The sequence below is a fragment of the Oryzias latipes genome, chromosome 21 (genome assembly GCF_002234675.1).
Source record: "Oryzias latipes chromosome 21, ASM223467v1".
In the NCBI taxonomy this organism is placed as follows: domain Eukaryota; kingdom Metazoa; phylum Chordata; class Actinopteri; order Beloniformes; family Adrianichthyidae; genus Oryzias; species Oryzias latipes.
This window is the reverse complement of record NC_019879.2, coordinates 30439931-30461166: the sequence shown is the minus strand read 5'-3', so window position 1 is coordinate 30461166 and position 21236 is coordinate 30439931. Positions and strand designations below refer to the sequence as shown.

At 41.3% G+C, this 21236-nt stretch overlaps 1 protein-coding gene across 1 annotated transcript in view; it reads right to left on the bottom strand.

Moving 5' to 3' along the window:
* Nucleotides 1-764: 764 nt before the first annotated feature.
* Nucleotides 765-21236, bottom strand: part of asic4 (acid sensing ion channel subunit family member 4) — a 121821-nt gene continuing 101349 nt past the window's right edge. The window contains exons 6-11 of the mRNA XM_023950706.1: nucleotides 19925-19978; nucleotides 17322-17475; nucleotides 13546-13637; nucleotides 13389-13468; nucleotides 11716-11820; nucleotides 765-6603 (exon numbers count right to left, since the gene is read on the bottom strand). Coding sequence (XP_023806474.1) covers nucleotides 6472-6603; nucleotides 11716-11820; nucleotides 13389-13468; nucleotides 13546-13637; nucleotides 17322-17475; nucleotides 19925-19978 — 617 coding nt within the window. The 3' untranslated portion in view covers nucleotides 765-6471. The remainder of the gene's footprint in view (nucleotides 6604-11715; nucleotides 11821-13388; nucleotides 13469-13545; nucleotides 13638-17321; nucleotides 17476-19924; nucleotides 19979-21236) is intronic.

Sequence of the window (21236 nt, the reverse complement as noted above, 5' to 3'; positions counted from 1 at the left end):
GACTGATTGAAAACCTTTTGAAAATGTCAAAGTGACACATGATTATGAATATTAATCAGCCGTGTACAGCCCATGATTACTTGAAAGGTGGAGGGGATTTGACAGACGGAGGCCGTCGACTCTGGCGGTGATGCATGGAGAACTGCGGGAACCCAACAAAACAATCAAAAAGGAGGACTGTCACTCGATCCTTTCAGATGAAACGCTCCTGCAGAAAATGTCTCATTTTTTTTGGTCAAGGGAAACGCGGCAGACGTCTAATCTGACTCTGCAGAGATGATCTGTTTTTCTGATCTCACGTTGAAAATCTTTATCAGGATTAAAAGCAGAATTTCAGAGTTGTGGCATTCCCACGCCACACGCTGAGCTGACATTTGCTTCGCTCCAAACCTGTGGGTGAATGTCGCTGTAGCCGAGAAGCATGAAATCCTCAGTCCTGATGAAGAAAAACCCTCCTCATCACTTTGCTTCTAATTACAAAGAAGGCAAAACCTTTGTAGTTAAAGGCTTTGGGTCAAGTTAGAGACTTTAAAGCTAAACACTGAAAAGATTTACCGGAGCTCTGTTGTAAAGTCATGCTGCAAAAGTTTATTTTTTCTTTTGGTTTAATATTTGAAGAAAGTTTTCTCTATAATCTTACAAAGAATGAAATGTTTTCTAAAAACTAAACCCATTTTTTCATGCTAAAGAAAAAGTTAAAAACAAGAAACGGTTTAAAAGTCTCAGTCCTGATGTTTTAAAAATGCCATTAAAGACACAGAAACTGTTTTTTTTCTATCGTTTTATGACCTTTCATAATTCCCATTTGCAGGAAATCCTCATCAGTGCAAACAAAACATAGACTGTCTTCAGTTGGAACATATTTTTAACAAACACAAAGATTTAATGTCTCTTTACAAAGCAATTCAGTTCTATACAGAAACAATAACTGGATGCCAGCATGAAAGAGTAGCAACAGAGGCACTGAAAGACATGAACTTTACAATCGGCCAGTTTCTACATTCAGCAGATTCCTTCAGGTCAAGTCAGAGGGTCTCGGCTGGATCTCAAAGGGGCTGAATGTCTACAGAGAGAAGATTTTACAAAAAAAAATCAAGATTTTCCGCTGAACACGGCAGCCTGCATGAGGCTCGAACCTTCAGCGCCGCCGCGTTCCTGCTGCTGAATGTCGCTCTAGAGAACTCGACCTTTTTTAGGAACCGTCCATGATGCTTTGTGACATGAATATGCTTCCCATGGTTCTCCAGGCAGGTCTCTTCCTGACCTTAAAGGGATAGTTGGAAAACGGCGAGGACCTTTGAGGTGGAGTCTTACCTGCAGCAGGTGAGCAAAGAACCGGGGGGCTGGCTAACAGACGTGCTGCAGAGCCGTCGCACATAAAAGCACCTGAAAGGCTCTGTGGAGGACACAGAACCAGTCTGCAGATGAATGTTTGCAGCTCCCAAACAGAATGGACCGGACCGTCGCATCATATTTCAGGTTTGATGCTGGATTTTTTGAGAAATGTTTCCCGCTCTTTTCTGCAATTCTCAGTTCTTTCAGTGTTTAAGATAAAAGTGTTGAAATAGATTGAAAGACTGATATTTTTTTGTAAAAAGAAAAGTAGAAAGAAACCAATTAGTGTTTCTTTACCTCATGAACTTCCCCAAACATTGGCAGTGGCGGGCCACGCCTCTCTAGTTCAGAGCTTTAGAGCATCAACAGTGTCAACATAAACAGCATGTTCTGTTCATCTTAGGCAACAAACATTATTCTCCAATAATTTCCTAAATCTGCAGCTGAAACAGTTGAGATCTGTGAGGTGAAATCACAGATCTTAAAGGACGCTCAGTCAACATAAATGAACTCTGATTACAATTCTCTAAAAAATAAAAAACTTTTGTATATTTTTTCCACATTTAGATAAAATATTGTGTCTCTAGTGGTGTAGTCCCAGACTCCTGGCCTCAAATGTCACTATTTGGGTTGATTTTCAGATGTTCCATCACCTCTTTCTCCTGAAGCTGTTGTGTTCTGCTTAGAGGAAGCTAAAAGTTTAAATATTAGTTTTCTAAAGGAGAAAAAACTGAAAAATGTAAAAAATTAAATGACAGTTTGCAGACTTTTCATGTCATATTATCTCTCTGACTGCCCCCCCACACCTGTTTGAAGGTTTATAAACTGATTCAGCTTTTGTAAAACACCAGATTACAACTGTACGTCCTTTTTGAAAATGTCTACATTTGGCTCTTTCGTCAAAATGTTTTCATGCTTCTATTTAATTTACGCCTCTTCAGTCTCTAATGAACATGAGGTTCTCCTGCAGGAACTGCACATCATGCAATTAGCACTGGTTCCAACACGGGGGGTAGGAGGGAAAGATTCAGAGGAAATGTTCTCTTAACTCACTGGACCCCTCCCACAACAAGAAAAAAATTACATTTATTGCAAATAAAGCACAAAAGTAAAGTTTAAAGTGAGGCAGAAAACGAATGGAAAGCGAGTCAACATGAACCACTGGCTGCTTTTGCGTCAGGGTGGGGTGGTGGGGGTAGGAAAACGGCGACCATCATCGACTGAAAACGAAGACGGAAGAAGAATGAACTGAAACACAAACAGCTGTAGGAGATTGAAACTTTAAACTGGTGTGAGTGGAACAAACGGAAAACCTGAAAGCAGAAGCAATTATCCGAAGAACACAAGCCAAGAAAACCGGGATTTCCTCGTGACTGCATTCACCGCTAAACGCAACCGCCTGTGGTTTGACGAATTCACAGCTGATTGTCCTTTGCGACATAATTTAGATACGAGTCTGAGACTTTGAGAAAAACGAGACAAAAAATAAATTTATCAGAAGATCTCTTCTAATTTCAGTTGCAGTGTCCTAAACTGCTCTGAGCTGAACTGCAGACGCTTATTAGAAAAGTGTTCAATCAGCTCCAGCTACAACAAAAAACTCCAAAATTATTCGTATGGAATAGGTTAAAAGAGTAATGTGAAATAAGAGTTTGGAACCATAAACTGAGGTTGTGTCTGTTTTTTTTGTGACCGGAAGTAGATCAAGATGAACCCTCCTGGGAATATCTTTCTGGATCCGAACAAGAAATCTTGACCCCCATAAAAGATTTTAAAAAAAGTTCCTTAACTGGATCTTCTAATCTTTCCACCACTTCTCTGACGGTTGACAGTTTGTTGTGTCACATCTCAGTTTAAGGAAAGTCCTGATGGACAGTTATACTTGTGGAAAAGCAGAAAGCTTTTGTTTGAGAAACATGTTCAGGTTTTGTTGAGAAATTCCAATAAAAAAGAACATTTTGTAGCCAAACAGTGATTAGTACACATAAAAAAGAAGAAAAAGCTGTTTTATCTTCAGCTGATGCTTAAATGACCTTAAATTTCACATTTTATGTTGTGTGTCAAGACAGAGACAGAACTGCAAGAAGATAGACCAGCTAGCAACAAAAAGAATTGGAAAAAACGCTGAAGCAACTCAGAGAGGTTATAATGTGCTTGTTACTCACATAAATGTCCAACATTAACTGCATCTGCTGCTTGAATGTCGGATTCTGCTCCTTGTCTGCAGTCGGTCAGAGAAACGTTTAGCTAAGTCGATCCTGACTCACGTTTCTGACTCAAAGAAATCTGAGACTGAAATGAAGCAAGTTTGGGAGGAATTTGAGAAAACTCTGAAATCATTGACCTCACCTCCTTACCCACATTTCCCAAAAGCCACTGCAAGTTTTCAGCTAATTTGGCAGGTGGCCACGCTGCTGCATTTGTATACGGCGATTTGAGGATTTTTCTCTAAAAGCTGACATCAGTCAGAGGCCAGCTGGACACATTTTGAGGTCCAGTAACGGGCAGAATGGCCTGCCTTTGATATCCCCCCGGGCTACCGGGCTACCGGTGAAACTTGATATGGACTGCTGCTGTCAAGAGACATTAACGTATCGCCCAATCAGAGCTGCTGCCGTCCAAAGATCCGGCTCTCCCCGTCCTGTAGCCGCCCTGCTGTCCCCTTATTTCACAATGGTGTCATCCCACCTGACTGCTGCCGTCTACATTCATGACCATGAAAAAAAACAGTGGCGGCATTAAATCTTGAAGACTCTTTCGATGCCTACCCATCGCTCTGTGGTAGTTGTATTTGTGCAGGTAGCCTACAGGTACGCTTCGGGCATCCACGTTCAAAACTCTCACGTTCCCACATAGCTAGGCAAGTTTCTACAACTGTTTGGGCTCCATGTACAAAATGTGCAACCATTGAACGTCTATCGACAGTTAAACGAGGTCAAACTTCAAAGTGACTTATGGAAGTGCCAACCGTTTGAAAATGAATCACGGAGGAGAAATGAATAATTGTGGTTTGTGTCCGGCTGGAATTCTATGACACCAAGTCTTTAATGTATCGGAATAAAGCTGCGAAAAAAAAAGTCTAGAGGAAGATCCACCGGATTTGCACCGCTTCCACAATTTGCACCAAATTTGGATGTGCATTAGAAAACAGTAAAAAAAGTAAAGGCAGAAGAAGCCCCTTCCTGCTTGTCCAGTGTGAACATCATGGGCTAAACGTGCGTTGAAGAATGCGTGTCACATGGGGGGTGTGAACGTAGCATAAGATTAACCGAAACACTCAGTTCATTTAAAGTTTCTCAGCTGCTTTTGATGTTTTTGTCAAAAGAAAACATCCACACTGTTACTTTAAAATCCTTTGAACTTTCTTTACGTTTTTCTTTTATTAAATAGTCTCTAAATATTTCTGCTGAATTATTCCTCTAACGTTTCATGTGAAACACTTTGGACCGCCTTTGTACATGACGTGCTGTAAACTGGCCTTGCCTTGACCGTTCGTAGAGGAAATGCTTTTGAGCCTGGTCAACACATCGTTAACTGAATCATTCGCTAGTTGCAATTTTTTCCCGTTTCTGAGTTTGCAGTGAGCTTGAGATTTTCAATTGTGAGGAAACAAACTCAGCTAGCAACATCTTTACATCAGTACATCTTTTGTACTTTCATGCATTCAGTACTTCACAAATTCTACACAAAGTCCTGGGGGAATCTGAGCTAAAACATAGACGAGCTTCACTTCCATGAAACACAACAAACGTGTGAACCCAACCAAGGAGTGACAGCCAACCGTTACAAAATAAAATAAATCCTCTTAAATATATAGATTTCATTCTTTTACTTTGTGCTTTTCAGACTTAGCATCTATAATCTAACCGTTACTCATTTCCTACAGCCTCTGATGCAACGTCTACATTAGTTTTTGTTCCTCCTCAGATGGAAATAGGAAAAGTCATCTTCCTCCTGACTGGATTCCTTCATGGAAAAGTTCAGCTGAAATGCGTCACTCTAACATGCTCAGCGGCGTGTGCAAAAGCGTCAGATGCTGGGCTAACACTGTGAGGAGCTGCCGTGCCGTTGCGGTGGTTCTGGCCCACGTCTGAGACGGGGAGACCGATTGGAAAAGGAAACCTCATTTTGGGACTTATTGCTTATGTCAGCTCTAAGCGAAAATAGGGCGGATGGTCGGCAGAAATGAGCAGAGGAGGAACATATTAAGCTCAGACTCAGACTAGAAACACAAGGGAAACAAAAGCCGTTTAAGGAGACAAAAAAGGTCATAGTCACGTCTGCGCTGGAGGAATGTGCTAAAACTTGGCAGTCTGTCGTTTCAGAAAAGTCAGTTAACAGCAGTTGCTACAATCGTGTTGATATTTTCATATAAAAACTGTATAAATAACTGAGTGTACATAAGTCAAACTAATTTTAAACATCAATCAAACAGAAAATATTCTCCAGTTCTGAAGTTTATGTACAGGTACACTGCTACTCGCTAACACTTTAACCACAAACCAGACAAACTGTATCATGTGGACGGTCGACCTCGAGAGCCAAGGTCATTCTTCCCACTATTCCCCTTCAAACTTCTGGTGTTACAAGAAAACAGCAAAAGGGTTTGCTTACTGAAGTACCATCATGTTGTGTACAATATAGAACATACAGATATTATTGTCTTTAAATAAGTACGGAATTTATCAAGGGTAATGGTTTGTTGTGGGGCCTAAAACTGTAGATATATACATGTAAAAAAATAAAAACTCAGATGCCAAACGGATAAAGAAATCCCATCCTTCCTTGTTTGCAGAACAAGCCGGATCAATGTTACATGCAGTCCTCCTCTTTTAAAAAAAGACAAAGGTGGGGAAAAAAAAAACTGGCCTTGTAGTCTCTAAGTGCCCGAAATGAAAAAATGCAAAAGTTGAGGTGCGTTCCGTCCAGACGGAAATGAGAAAAGAAAAGTCCAATTTGTGCCTACGTACAGTTCAAGTGGCTTGATAGCAGCGCAAGTTTGGTGTTTGACTTTGGCCGTAGCTTTTCACTGGTGACAGCAAAGGAATGCCGGGAATGCAGGGGGCTCTGATACGGATCTCGCCACAGACAGGTCTTATCTTTTGCTGTCACCAGGACAGAAAACAATGCTTTGTTTTAGCAAGCGAAGTCCTCAAATACCCCGTGGTGCCCGGCGCGATGGTGGTGGGGGTGCAGGTGATGATGGTTGGGGAGGATCGTGTTGGCGTAGGCGCCCTCTTGGTGACTCCTTGATGTGTCGTTGGGTTCCTGTCAAAAGCAGAACAAAACGCCGGCTTGAGTCAATCAGTGTTCACGAGGTCACCGGACTCTGTCACGGGACGTTTATTCATTCAAATTCAAAGAATTTGCATTTTTAGCTAAATATAAATGCAGTGTTGATTATTAAACATTTGTCTCTAAAGGTCTCAAAGCAGAGCAGAGCAGCAGGCAGAGCCTTCGGCCTCAGTTTAGAGGGAAGACTCTTTCAAACTTTTACACCTAAACATTTCTCTGCACTAAAAGATGGTTACATTTGCTGAGGAAATCTTCACCCGTACGGTTCTGCTGGTTTTTGGGTTGTCCAGGTCTGTAAAAGGTCGTAGAGGGGAGCGGCTGCATCTTCAGTGGACTGTGTCCCTCAGTTCACTAGAGGCTCGTACTGCCACCTTAAGGCGCATCATGAAAACGGAACATACCATTGTTGTGCCTGTGGTAGGTGTATCATGAAGTTGGTGAGGATAACGGAAGTTACACATATTTACGACAAACAGGTGATGCTGTCGTTTGGCGTCCGTACGCCGCACTCTAGACCTTAGTAAGGTGTGAGTACCGGATCATTACTGACCCAAAAAATGCTGCACGTACAGGTTGTGCACGGGATTCGTAAGTGCCTGAAAGACGTCCACACGCACTACGCTCTGATAGGCTAATTTAGGCATTTCTAACAGTCGGGCTGCACCAGGGAGCGCACATGAACAGCAATACCAGCTCCTTGTACAGGCCGTGGGATTTTAGGGGGTTGAAAAAATGGAAAGTCTTTATGACACGCCTGTGTCTAGTTTGTTCACTGTGAATTGTCTTTCACGCACAGCACGAACCGTGTGAACATGAACACCTGTGTGCCCAGTTCTACCGTTTTTTACCTGCAGACAGCCGCTATCCACCTGTAAGGGCAGTTGGGATTTGTGCTACGTTCACGTCTCGGCAACACGTGATCAAGCAAGCACTTCCAGTGAAACGTTTTCTGCGTTCAAAACTCTCGTGTTCACCCACCCACGCACAAAAACGGCATGAACTCCAGATGAACCTTCTGAACCCCACTAACAGACTGACTCTGCTGCTGCAGTCATGGTGCTTCGTTTAACTTATTAGTTAACTGTTTTGGAACCCCCCCAAAAAACCTTTTTGTTTTTAGATTTTAAAAATACAGATGTTTACCATCAGAACCATGAGTCTTACAGTGAAATCTGTTCCACCAATCCATCTTCTTCCGACTATCCGGGGGCCGCAGGGGCAGCAGTCTAAGCAAAGATACCCAGACCTTCGTCTCTCGTTTCTGGCTCAGCTCTCTCTTTAACGGACCAGTACAGTGACTGCAGACGCCGCTCCAACCCGCCTGTCGATCTCACGCTCCGATCTTACCCAAGGTTTTTAAAGTCCTCCACCTGGGGCAGGGACACTCCACCCACCCAGAGGGGGCAAACTACCTTTCTCCGGTCAAAAATCTTTTTCACTGAGAGCTAAAGTCTTCTGACTGTTGTTATTTCTACAATTATAATTAAACACAGATTTGAGCAGACTATTGATCAACACTGCTTGCAGATTGCATCTTGAGAGGTTGAAGTTGGGTAAAAAATGAAACTTTCATAAAGATTCACTTTTTCGTCTATTTACGTTTTTTCTTTCGGTCATTTCAGCAGACGTGTTTTTTCAAAGCATTGTACAGTTTTTCTTACGATTGAGGGAAATTGACATATTTTACCACACTTATCGAGTCGGGGATTTTAACCTCTGACCAAGCTGCTAATCCAGCCGCTCAACCACAGCCGCCTCACGATGTGGACTACAAGGATTAAAACAGCATTTCTAAGAAAAGTGTATTGAACTGTAGTGAACTGATGTTACAGTAACAAAGGGAAAGAAAAACCAACTATACGAAGCATTTTAGAGTCTTGTTTGTGGAGCTTCAAGCTGACTTTCTGACTGAGAGATTTCCATATTCATGCTGAGCACAATGGTTGTGGAGACTGTCTTCACAGGAGCACAATGTCCTGATTTCTCCCATACAAAGTGGACCGGGCCCGTCACGCCAACTGCGTGTGCATCTCCTCCGTGTCTTTGTCAGCGGCTGTCGGTTACCAGGTGAACACACTCTGAATGTGGAGGACGCGCTCTCCTTTTCCATTAGCTGCAGCCGAACAGGTCTGCCGTGTAAAAAGCAGCGCTTTGGTGCATTTCCAGAAAAGCTGAAAGAACAGATCGGACTGAAGGAGATTTCTGAAGTTGACACGGCACGAGTCTGAAATTTGTGCAGTCACAAACAAAAACCCACACAGGAATGTTTTCGTCCACAATACCTGCATTGAACATTTCTGAAGAAAAGAGCAAGAAAATGTACATTTCTTTGCTTTGCTTTTGAGTCGCACTGACAAACAGCACATTTAAAAAACACTTTGATGTAGAGAGTAAACTAAAACAGAGTAAAATAGGTTTGTGACTGCTGCCGATGTTTGTTTTTTTTAGTTTGAAACCAATCAGAGTCCCCTCACACAGCAGCGTTTCAAATTCCACTGTCTCCACTGGAACACAAAGGAACTTTCATGAGGAAGTTTCAGTAAAAATGGGTCGTGACTGCAGCCTCAAGTCAGACCAGGTCCAGCCGTGTGAAAAACAGCACATTGGAACAGAAACGGTAGCCGTCTTTGTCTGAAGCTGTGATTCAGGACCAACAGGAAAGGTCTGAATGTTTTCCAGTTCAAGCTCTGTTCCAAAAACAACACATTTCAACGTTGAACCTGATAGTTAGGGAAAACAAGTCATTCAAATGTAAAAAGACGTATAGATTTCTAATTTTCAAAAAATGATGTCAACAAGAAGCTTAAAACTAATTAGGTACAAAAAACATCCCTAGATAAAGAAGAATGTACATGTTTGTGGGCTCTCTGTTATTTTCTTTACAAAGTGCAGTTTGGTCCTTAAAGACCAAAACGTGCCGTGTCTTTTTCTCTGATTATTCCTCTAAAACCCTGCTCTCTGAGCACCAGCCCCTCCCAATCCATGAAAACATTGTGATGTCATAATGTGAGGAACCGCCCCTTCCAGGAAGAGTCTCCACCCCCAGGCTAACACACACACACCCCCTTTCTCCATAGAGCTAGCGATGATCGGCTAACCGCTTTCCTTTTCTATGCACAACATGCACGACCATCTTTTTAAAAGTTCGGATGATGTCTGTCTTTGTGGGCAAAACGCAGAAACGCTGCTGAGGCCGGCTCTGGGATGATGTCATGAAATGGGCGGCACCCACAAGGAGAGAAAGGCGGAGCCTCAGAGATCGAGTCGTCTTACTTCCAGGTATGAAAATGAACTGCGAAAATAACTCACATTTCATTAAAAAAATCCTTTTTTAGTGTTCCAAAGGTAAATATTTATGGATATAGTTTACTCTGAAAAGCATAAGACAAGCAGAATATAGGATCTTTAATGTATTTCTTCCTTTCCACCAATGACAAAAACCAAACTGTAGGTTGCTGCCATAAGTGCAATGTTCTGTTCAGTGTAGCTGCCCCCTAGTAGAGCTCTGGAAACGAATAAAAAAGCTACAAGTTAAAAAGTAAACACAAACAATGTCCTTTCAAATAATAACTTCAATGCTTATTTTTTGTGACACTCATTAAATTCTGATCAGAAGAAATCTGAGAAAACAGAAGTAGAAAGGTTTCAACATGTCTTAGTGCTTTTTTATAAAATCTGGATAAGTACAAGGATGGACTTTGATGAAAAGAGGCGAGGAAAATTTGAGCGGGGCTGCGTCTTTCTGCCAAACGGCAACAACTGATTAGAGAAAGAATTCAGAGGAAATTAGAAATAATAAAACATTCGCAGCAAATGAAACCCCTAAAGGTTGTTTTCCTATTTGAGAAAACTGTGTGCAGAGGACAAAGCAATACAACCTGCTACAGATAAACGTGTTGTTAGCATTCTGGGATAGAAATCACTGCATGTGCAGAAGAAAACATTCCCCCCGAAAAACACACCTCAGGTGGCAGTCAAGGTTCTCGTCTGCGGAAAAATGAATGCTTGTTGTAGAGTTATAGTGTCTGCACACAGCTACACACTGTTTTGGGTTTTACAGTAACGTAAAGTAAAGTACAGTGTGGCAAAAGGGACAAAATTCATTTTAACTGCTTCCCTATTTTTGACCCATAATTGTAGAAAAAAAATTCCATTTTCTGCGATTTTTCATATTAAGAATCTGGTCATGAAGTGAATAAAAACACGGCGTGAGTCTAAGTGCAACGAAAAAGCAAAGTGAGTAACTATTAATTATTAAAAGCCTCATCTGCTGAATTTATTAAGCCTAAAAGTAAAATTCTTCTGACTCTTTAAGGAGTTTGTTAGCGTATAAATAACATTTTTGTGTAGTTTATCATAAACACCACTTCCAGGGAAGCTCCTCACAGGAGGTGAGGAGCTTTCCAGTAAATTGATTTAGCTGTATTTTTATCTTTTATTGTTAAGCAGTGTTTTCCTCTTAATCCCCAGAAAAAAGATGCTGAGGTGCTTGATCCTCTAGACGTTTAGCAATTCCAGCATTATTGTTCTAAATCCAGATTACGCCATACAGAATAAAATAAAAACAGATTTGTCCTGAGGCTTTTTTGATCTCGCACTGTAAAGAAAATGAGAAGAAAAAAACAGTCAAATTCCCCCAAAACTGAGCTACCCCCTTGAAGCCAGATCGCTTTAATCAAATCACTCCCAGTTAAGCCTTTCTAAGCAATTTGCTTGCGGTAACTTGTACTTCGACTAATGTAATATTTCCTCACCTCTGAAGTTGTTAGGAGCCCCCCCTGGAGGAGGCCCGCCTCCCACTTCCAAAACCTGCATTTTGGCGTCTACTACTGCGGCGCCAAGTCTCCCACCATCTGCCACACTTTCACAGTGCATAAGAGAATTACAGCACGGCTATGTTTAGATGACGGAGAAGAAGTCTGTTGATCAGAAATAACCAACTTCCCAATTACGTGGCGTAATATCAATCTGAGCTGGGAGGGAGATGGAGCCCCACGCAGCGCTGGAGGCCGACTAACAACGTTACGTCCTCATTTCGGAGCAAACATGTTCGTGTGCTGCTCTGCGGCTGTTTGCAGCATTTACCTTTGCTTTCATTTCCTCTAGACTCACTGTGGCGACAGCGCTTTTCGGCTGCTTCTTCTCCTCCTTCTGCGGCCTCAGCAGACGCTGCAGTCGGTGCCTGATCACCTGGTTTTGGCAGCAGAGAGGTTTGAAGGGATGACAACAGAGACAAGAGCAAAGATGCCGTTAGAAGATCAGTCCACATGCTCTCGAGAACCAGCCATTTATGACCTCTGGGGAAAACCAAACCTCCCATTATCCCACCCAAAGATGTGAGGGTTCATTGGAAAGGCCAGGACGCCCCCATTTAAGCTCAACGGGTCTCCGTAGAGAACTTCAAAAGAGTCAAAGGACAAAATCCAAACAACAAATGTCCCCTACAGAAGACAGAAAGGAATGGGCTGGTTCTCAGGACGTTCTAGCAGAGGTCTGAGACCTTCGGCGCCGGAGCCACATTGCTCTCTGGTTTTAGAAAAAAATAAAAGTCTGGCATTTTAAATAAGTAACTGTAAGGTAAAATATAAGTAAGTAGTAAGTTAACCTAAACTTTGTTCAACGTATTCACAAACAGTTGAAAGACAGTCATACTAAAACCTTTTGACAGATTTCTGAGCGCCGTTTACCACAGAAAATCAATTTGAGGCCAGCAAGCACAACCAGAATTAAGGACACTGGATTATATAGCAGATTTTCTATTTTTGGTCCGATTCCATGATTTTTATTGCCCCTCTTGTTGGAAAAATTTGGCCAAGGTCACTTATTAGCTCAGATTTAGTACAACTAACACATTTTTGTAAAACAAGCATTTTTAAATCAATGTTGAAATTTCTCTATACTATTTTTGCTGCAGTGAGATGATCCTATGTGACACAGCGTGACTTTTATTTTGAAAGGAAGTCGTGTGAACTTTTGTCAAAAGTTAAAAAACTGGTTTATTTTTGAAAAAAAAGGCTCTTTTTTATATTTCTGTTTAATAAAAAGTCATCTTTATTTATCATAATAATAATAACGGCCAAAATAACAAATCTGTGTCTTAATTTATAAATGGATGAAATCCTGCGGATGTTATGCTAAATTCATTCTGACTTATTGCTGATTTCCTGCTAATTTTGTCCTGATTTGATGGTAAATTCCTGCTGTTTTTGCGCTGTATTCATGCTGAATTCATGCTAATTTCATTTTGGATTCTGGCTGATTTTTTTATAGTAAATTCCTGCTGATTTTGCGCTGAATTGATGCTAAATTCATTAGGGAATTTATGCTTAAATCCTCTTGATTTCATGTTGATTTGATGCCGTATCCCTTCAGTGGGATTCAAACACTGCCGGGCTGTGCATCTGCATGACATATTCTAACCTGTTGCAGCCCACTGAGTGCCTCCCCAAGAGGACAAACAGATGAAGGAGCTCATTTTATCATCAGCATTAGCAGCATGGCCCTGAGAGCAGACCTTTATTAAGTTCTTCTGTCTGGAAATCCATTTGTGCAGTGACTTACTAACAGCTGCACTGCAGTTTATTTGCAGAGATTTTCTCAGGATTCTGCCCGAGAGGAACTTTTTTCTGGAGTGAGAACACGAGCAAACATCAGGGAGAATCCAGCGGGACGGGGGCTGTTCATTCCTGCTAACACCAAAGCTGCTGGATCTCCTGCTTTCAGTGCTCAAGGTGTGTGAGTCTGCAAGCACACCGTACCTCAAAGACGTAATCCAGTATTTCTAAGACTGTCAGGATGCTGGCGCCAATGAACAAGCCCATCTGTCCGCCGATGTCACCTGGAAAACATCCACTTCAGTGCATGAGGAGAGGCAGCCTGCTCCTGAAAAATCCTACAAACAGGAGGAAATCGGACCTAATAAACCTGCAACGTCGTACGCCTTCTTCTGCTCGATGGTTTCGTAGTTGAGAGCTTCAAAGAAGATGTCTAACACCAGGAAGTTATCTCTGAAAGAGCGAGTGAAGAGAACACTATTCAGGGTTGAAGTCATGCATCATGAAGCAAAACTAAAACTGATTGCACCGGGCCGATTTCACAGGTTCCAGCACGCGAATCCCAGCGTCCCACAGGTTCAGAGATGCTCCTCATCTTGATCTGAAGCCCTCATGAGGAGGTGGTGAAGTCCATGGGCTACAAGTACGAACAAAGTCTTTTCCTGCTGTTTATGCAGTAAAATGTGCAGAAAACACAAACTCCTCCATCTGAAGGAAAAAGGCATCCGTTTCCAAAACTGCATTGTTATTATAAGAGTTTGTGGTTTATTTGGACCCTGAACATTTGGGATTCAGCTTCGGAGCAGGAACCTGCCACCCGATGCTTCGGCGCTCCTCCCTGAGCTTCTCAGTGGAACTTCTTCCCAGAGACGACGGAGAGCAGGCGTGCTGCTTTGTCTTTGGCGAGGAGTTCAAAAACTTCCAGAGTTCTTAGCTCTCAAAGTTTTTTTTTTTTTTTTTTTTCCACCGAGAGATCATCCACTCACCGTCTCACCGTTTTGAATCTCTGCTGTTGTGCTTTAACGCTTAAAAACAAACCTGTCAGATTCAAACTTTGAGGCTGGAGCTTTAAGCAAGTCGTCATGCGGAGTCCAACCGACAGGTCGGTGCTTCCGGCAGGAAGATCTTGTTTTTATTTCTTCCTCACCGCCTTTTTCCTCTGTTTTTGTTGTTGTTCCTGAACGCTGTAACACTACAAACCTCTGCGTTGTCATGGAAACGCATGGTAGCAGATGCTGGAGAGCAGAGGTTTTTTTCAGCGACAAACACAAATATCCAATCAGATTTTAACCATTTTTTTTAAAGAGTTATTCTTTTACAACATAACACAACAAATGAGAAAAACAAATATTTATCAGAAACACAGCAATAAAAGAAAAAGTTATGAAAATTAGAGAATAAAAGCTGTTTTTTCTAAACAAAAACTGCCCCAAGTTGTTTTGGTAAGATTATTCCAGATAAGTTTTGATTTCCTTTAAGGATAAAGATGAACCAGGAAGTTTTAAGTACATTGCTCTGATAAGTGGCAACATGCCTCAAATAAACATGGATTGTTAAAAAAAGTTAAAATCTTTAAAATATGTACCTTTTTACCCCCCCCCCCCAATATCCTATTTTAAGAAATTCAACAGCCCAACAATCCTTATGTGTAGACCATGATCATCTTAAAGACTAGAGTTACAGATTTAAACATAAATTCGTCTTAAAATGTAAATTTAATGGATGTTTAGTCTGCCATGTTTTGCTGTTAAGAGTCGAGTAAACTTTCCAGTTTGTCTTATTTTGTCTTGAAACAAGACTGATCATCGTTTGATTAGTAAAAATATGCTTAAAAATGTTATAAAAAACAAAAGAAAAACTTTTTCCATTTGAGATTTTGCCTAAAATAAGATCAAACGACTTAACCAAATATTCACGACTGACTGGATTAGAAAATGTTGACAGAGACTAACGTTTCTGGTTGGAGTTTGTGTTGTGTGCTGTGTTACATTCATGGAAGGTTGATCGACACGCAAGAACATTTTTAATGATGTATTAGAGAAAAGCAAAACACCAGGAAACAACTGTAAAAAGGTTTGGTCCTAACAGCTGATCCACGCCGCCCCGGATGGATCAAACCCTCTAATGTTTGAATTCAGATACTGTGAGGCTTTGTTTGCTTGTTGATTTGGGCTTGTTCCCCCCAACCATGTTGGTAATGATCAAATTCAGTCCAAACACCAGCCTGAACATTCAAATGTAAACTGAAGGAGATCTCAGATGGACAGTCCATGTCACCGTATTCATGCATTTAGCAAAACTAAAGTAAAGAGCAGATGGATCTGAGAAAAACAACACAATTACTATCAGGGGTTGCAGACCCACACCCATGAAAATCACACTGTTAGTGTTTTGAACATGTTCTTGTGGCCTTTTTCTCATGATGGAGGACAGAAAGAACGTTTCATCTCAAAATTGCATTTCTAACTATTTTTTTCATTCAGTTGTTTTGAATCAGGAGCAGAAAGCCCCCCTCCCCAACAAATCCTCCATTCCACGTCTGAATAGTCGGGAGGAAAAGCTTTGAACGCTGTCAAAGGCTGTGCCTTCACTGTCCCGACACACAGCAGCCACTTCCTCAAGTTTAGACAGACAGTTAAAATCTTAAAGACGTATCTTTAATCCGTCTGTCATGAACATCCTTGCAGCATTTTTGTTGCACCTCACTGGATGTTTTTAAAAGCTACGCGTTTATTTATTTACCACAAATTCAGAAATCACAAAAACATGAACATTTTCCTCTGATCAACCTTTCCTCCATGTTTCACATAGAAATTCTGACATCCTGGGAGGTTTTGGTGCTTTTGAACTTACGGCTTGAAGCCAAACAGGTTTCTGTGCATAAGAGTGAAGTGAATGAAGGTCAAACCAAGGTCACTTAGAAAAGTGAACAATTAATTATTACTAAGATTTTTGTATTTTACTTTTTAAAGACTTTACTGTTTAAGATCTAATTTAATTTTTTTGTGTGCGTCTGGGGTTTATTTATTTTCTTCATTTTTATTTATACATTTTTCTATTTGTTAATTTTACTAAGATCTGGCAAGACTTTTAGATCTTAGAGGTGCTAAAAACCTCAGACACTTAAGCCAAAAAATGAATTTCTTAATCCATCCATCCATCCATCCATCTTTCCATCAATCCATCTTTCCATCCATCCATCCATCCATCCATCATCCATCCATCCATCTTTTCATCCATCATCCATCCATCCATCATCCATCCATCCATCCATCCATCCATCCATCCATCCATCCATCCATCCATCCATCCATTTTCTAAACCTGCTTCTTCCTGTTTAGGGGGTTTCTGGCTCCTGTAATAAAGGGTGAAGGTGTCCCAAGCCTGGACAGTTCTCCGGTCCATCACAGCGACACACAAACACATTCACACACACAGCCGCACCTATCAGACTGACCTATGAAGAATGTTTTAGGACCGTGGGAGGAAGCCAGAGAAAACCCATACATAAGATTTTAACCCAAAGAAATGCTGATTGCAGCCAATAATTACCTCAAACATTATTTTTGCATTTTACTTTTTAAGGACTTCACTGTTTTAGATCTAATTTTATTTTGTGTGTGCATCTGGGGTTTATTTTTTTTTCTTCATTTGTATTTATACATTTTTTCTATTTGTGAATTTGTTTCTCAAAAACATTTACAAACATTGGTTTGTAAATTTATATCATTTTTTTGACATGATACAGAATGCAAACTTGTTTTTCTTTTTTTGTGAAAGTAAAAGGGAAGAAGAACACTTTGTATTTCTGCCCCTTTTACCCAGTACCCTCCTTTTTTCCTCTCAAAGCAATAAATAAAAACAAAACTTAACTGCAGCAGATGTGAACCAACAAATGAGGATTATTTAGCCAAAACAATCAAATACAGACAAAAAAAAAAACATGTTTTCTATGACCGATAAAAGTGCATGAGAGGTAAAAGCTGTCAGCTTTCCCCACACTGATCATAAATAACTGTTTGCATTGAACAATATTGATTTAGTCAGGATTTAAGGTCGGCTCAGGCTGCAGATTTTTGTTAATGTTTCTTTTCCAGCAGAGCAACGCTCATCAGGGAGTTGGCTTCTGCTTCCTACCTGATATAGTCCTCCGACTTGTCGTATTTCCTGGAGAGATAGCGAGCCGAGCCTTTGCTGGGGATTTTGACCATGGAGAGCTCTTTTCCATAGCGGGTGAGATTACAGGGCGTCTCGCATGGACAGGTATCCCCGCTGTTCTTCTGCAGCTGAGCTGAGGACACAACAGTTTCACTGCAAAGCTTTTTCAGGAGATAATTCTCAGGAGGAATGAACACCACACAGCAGGGATGGTTAAAGTTCTTCACTCCTTTCTATGACAATGATAACAAATATAAAAATAATTACAAAGATCTACTGACTGGAAAAAGAAAAGTGAACATTTCCTCTGAATGAAAATCAAACCATCGTTCTAGTTTGTCTCCAATGTGCCGCCAGAACACTTGATGACTTTTCTGCCAACAAAAATGTTGAGGAAACAACTTTCAATTCTTTGCCAAAAATACGAATCCAACAGATTTTAAATGTACAGATTTAGAAATCCTAGATGAAGCTTTTAGCCCTTGTGCTCTCCTATGGGGTCAAGATGACCCCTCCCCTTCCATTGACGTGTTCTCCCTACCATGACAAAGGTGGATAAAGGTGGAAAGATTTCATGTAATCCATGGACACCAGTGAAGATCACAAATCATTGAAGAAAAAAGGTTCAGAGCACTGTCTAGTGGGTCTAGATGACCCACCTCCCAACGTTAAAGTGCCTAGGATAACACAAGGGTTAAACAGACTTTCCTGCTCGAAACAGAATGACAGAGAATTATCAAGTTTTTTAATTTCATTTTCAAAAAAGCTGTCTAAACCTACGATGGAGTTTTAGGGCCACCAAAAGAAAAAAAAAACGTGATTTTAAGTCATAAATTGATGACTTTTTTTATCGTAAATCGACGTCTTGAAATCTTATAAATTTAAGAGTTTTTTTCTCATATATTTGCTATATTTAAAGTCGTAAATTTACTACTTTATTTTCTTAATTCATGACTTTTCTTCTTGTAAGCTTATGACTTTAAAGTTGTAATTAAAAAAAAAAATTGTTTGTGATCTAAAACTCCGTCGTACAAACCTGCCTGAATCCTGGTCGGAAAATAATTGTCTCCTGAACTTAAAGAGGAATGAAAATAATTTTCTGAGTCTTTCCCCTCTGATAGGTTGTGATGTTCATCACAGAAACATTTCAACTGTGGGACAGAATTTTAAAACATGTCTCCAGGAAATCAAATTGTTTAATTTTTAAAGAATTAATTTGTACAATGTGTAGAAAATACGTTTTTCCCCTTGGTTTCGTCACATTTGGCCATCTGATTAACGTCAAGACTAAACATCTTGTTTAAGTTTGAGACTTTACTGGGACATAGTGAAACTTTCTTTGACCTAATCCGAGTTGGACTCTGGTTTGAAGGTGAGTCCCAACAGTTTTTGGCTTAGAGGGTCGTTCCCCTGCAGAACCAGATCCCTGGTTTCTCCTCATGATGTTGAGGATGAGTCCTCTTCGTCCTCTTGGACTCATTTTGGTCTTTCCCTTTGGAAAAGGTTCTTCTCTGTTCCAGGTTCCTTCCATGAGTGGACGATGGATCTCTGAAGCTGCAGAGATGTCTTGGTGAAATGTCAGGGACTGTGTTTTTCTCTGGATGGTACGATGATGTTGTTGTTCTTCTTCAAGCAGCAGCTTCCATTTATGCGATTCTTCCTGGGTTGTCGTGACTACCCGGTACTTTTTCAAACTGAGTCCACACAGCTTTTGTCCTGCAGACGTTAGGATCTTCATCAAACAACGTTTACTCTGAGAATAAATGGTGAGCTGAAAGTCAGATGAAAGATTTTGCAAATGTTTGCAGAATACCAACAGATGGATCTTTTTTAATCTGAGCTAAACGTGAGGGAGCGGCTCTACTCGGACTAGCTTAGAATTCTGAACACATTTGGTTCAGGCCAAAGTGAGAGCTGGAAGAACTGAAGGCAGTAATTAGAATGTGATGATTTATGTATTTTATAAGTCTTACAATAAGGTTATTTGTATGCAGGAGCACGGCGGCGCGTATTCTGTGCGAACAAAACACCATTTCAGTATAAATGTAGAAATTATACTTTAATGTATAACTTTGATGGAAGGTGAGTCTATTCAGGGGTTTGAATCAGGAGTCTGACCCTCATGAATGAGGCCCATTCTTGTCAGAAATATCTCAGATCTCTTTCGGTCTGGTTTTCAACAGAGCTGGAACTCAGAGAAGAAAGAAAAGAAAATTTAATTTCTGGCCTTTTTTTTGGCAGAGAAAAGATAATTGTTCCAACATTATTGGGGCTGCTTGAAACCGAGGTTCAGGGTGGAAATGTGCCGGGCGAGGTCGCATTGGGTGGGTGGGGTTGGGTGGGTATGCAGATACGCAGAGCCGAAGCACAGGTTTATGGCAAACAGTTCAAAAAGAGGAGGCAGCGCAGCCATCAGGCTGCAGAGCGACTAAATCACGGCGAGGAAAAGTCATTTGGAAAAATCCAATCTCCCTCCAGGTATTTGTATAACAGGAAAAAAACAACCTTATATTTACTGATTGTGTTTCCATTTCCCTTTGGGTGAGTCTGTTGTAATGAGAAAAGAAATGAAGATTTCTCACCGAGCGCTTTGTCAACACAGCTGATTTTACTGGGGGGGCAAATATCTGCCGTTCCTGCAAAGAGAAGCAGAATATGAGTCTGATCAATCACAAACAAAACGATCGGTGACCGGCGGCGCGGCGGTGAACAACGCTCCGCATCTTATCACTCATCTGCAAATGAAGGGCCAAGGATGTCTTCCATCCACCTAACCGTCCCCGACAGCGCCGACGCGCGCCGCCATTTTTAGAAAGTCTTTAAAAACCAATCAGGGAGGCACTTCCTCGCAGACAAACACACTGTTCAGACCATTAATGGTAGGTATTCATCAGCAGCACCATTAATTAGCAAAGCTGTGTTTGCCCGTGTGTGAAATGCCGGTGGTTAATGTTTTGTGGACGTCTGCTTCACTGTCACAATGAGATGTTGATTAATACCCGCAAAAAACGGCGGCGGCGAGGAGCCAATCTGTGCGTCTTCTGGGTCCTTTTCTTCCTCTGAGGTTACTCCTGCTGTGATTTGATTCGGTTCTCTTGAAACTTTAATCATCTTTGGACATGACTCTTTACAGAGTTGCGGGGCATTTTGGGAAGTCTGAGTGTGGAGGCAGACGCTGTTCTGTGCAGCTGTCCACACGTCAAGCACAGAACATCTTAACAGCCTTTTTGGGGGCTCATCCAAGTACAGAAATAGACAGAGATGCTGAAATATTCATTCTGGGCCAGAAAAAGCAGAAAAAAATAAACACAACATTTACCTTCTGTGAGCTTTAAACATGATCACAAATAGGAGCTCTGGTGAAGAAAGTTTGTTTAGTTTTAAAACTTAAAACAATTTGAATATTTGCTGCAATAGAAAAAAAATCAGCACCAATCCATCCATCCATCCATCCATGCTTCCATCCATGCTTCCATCCATCCATCCATCCATCCATCCATGCTTCCATCCATCCATCCATCCATCCATCCATCCATCCATCCCTCCATGCATGCATCCGTCCATCCATGCTTCCATCCATGCATCCATCCATCCATCCATCCATCCATCCATCCATCCATCCATCCATGCATCCATCCATCCATCCATCCATGCATGCATCCATCCATGCTTCCATCCATCCATCCATCCATCCATCCATGCTTCCATCCATCCATCCATCCATCCCTCCATCCATGCATCCATGCATCCATCCATCCATCCATGCATCCATCCATCCATGCATCCATCCATGCTTCCATCCATCCATCCATGCATCCATCCATGCATGCTTCCATGCATGCATCCGTCCATCCATGCTTCCATCCATGCATCCATCCATCCATCCATCCATCC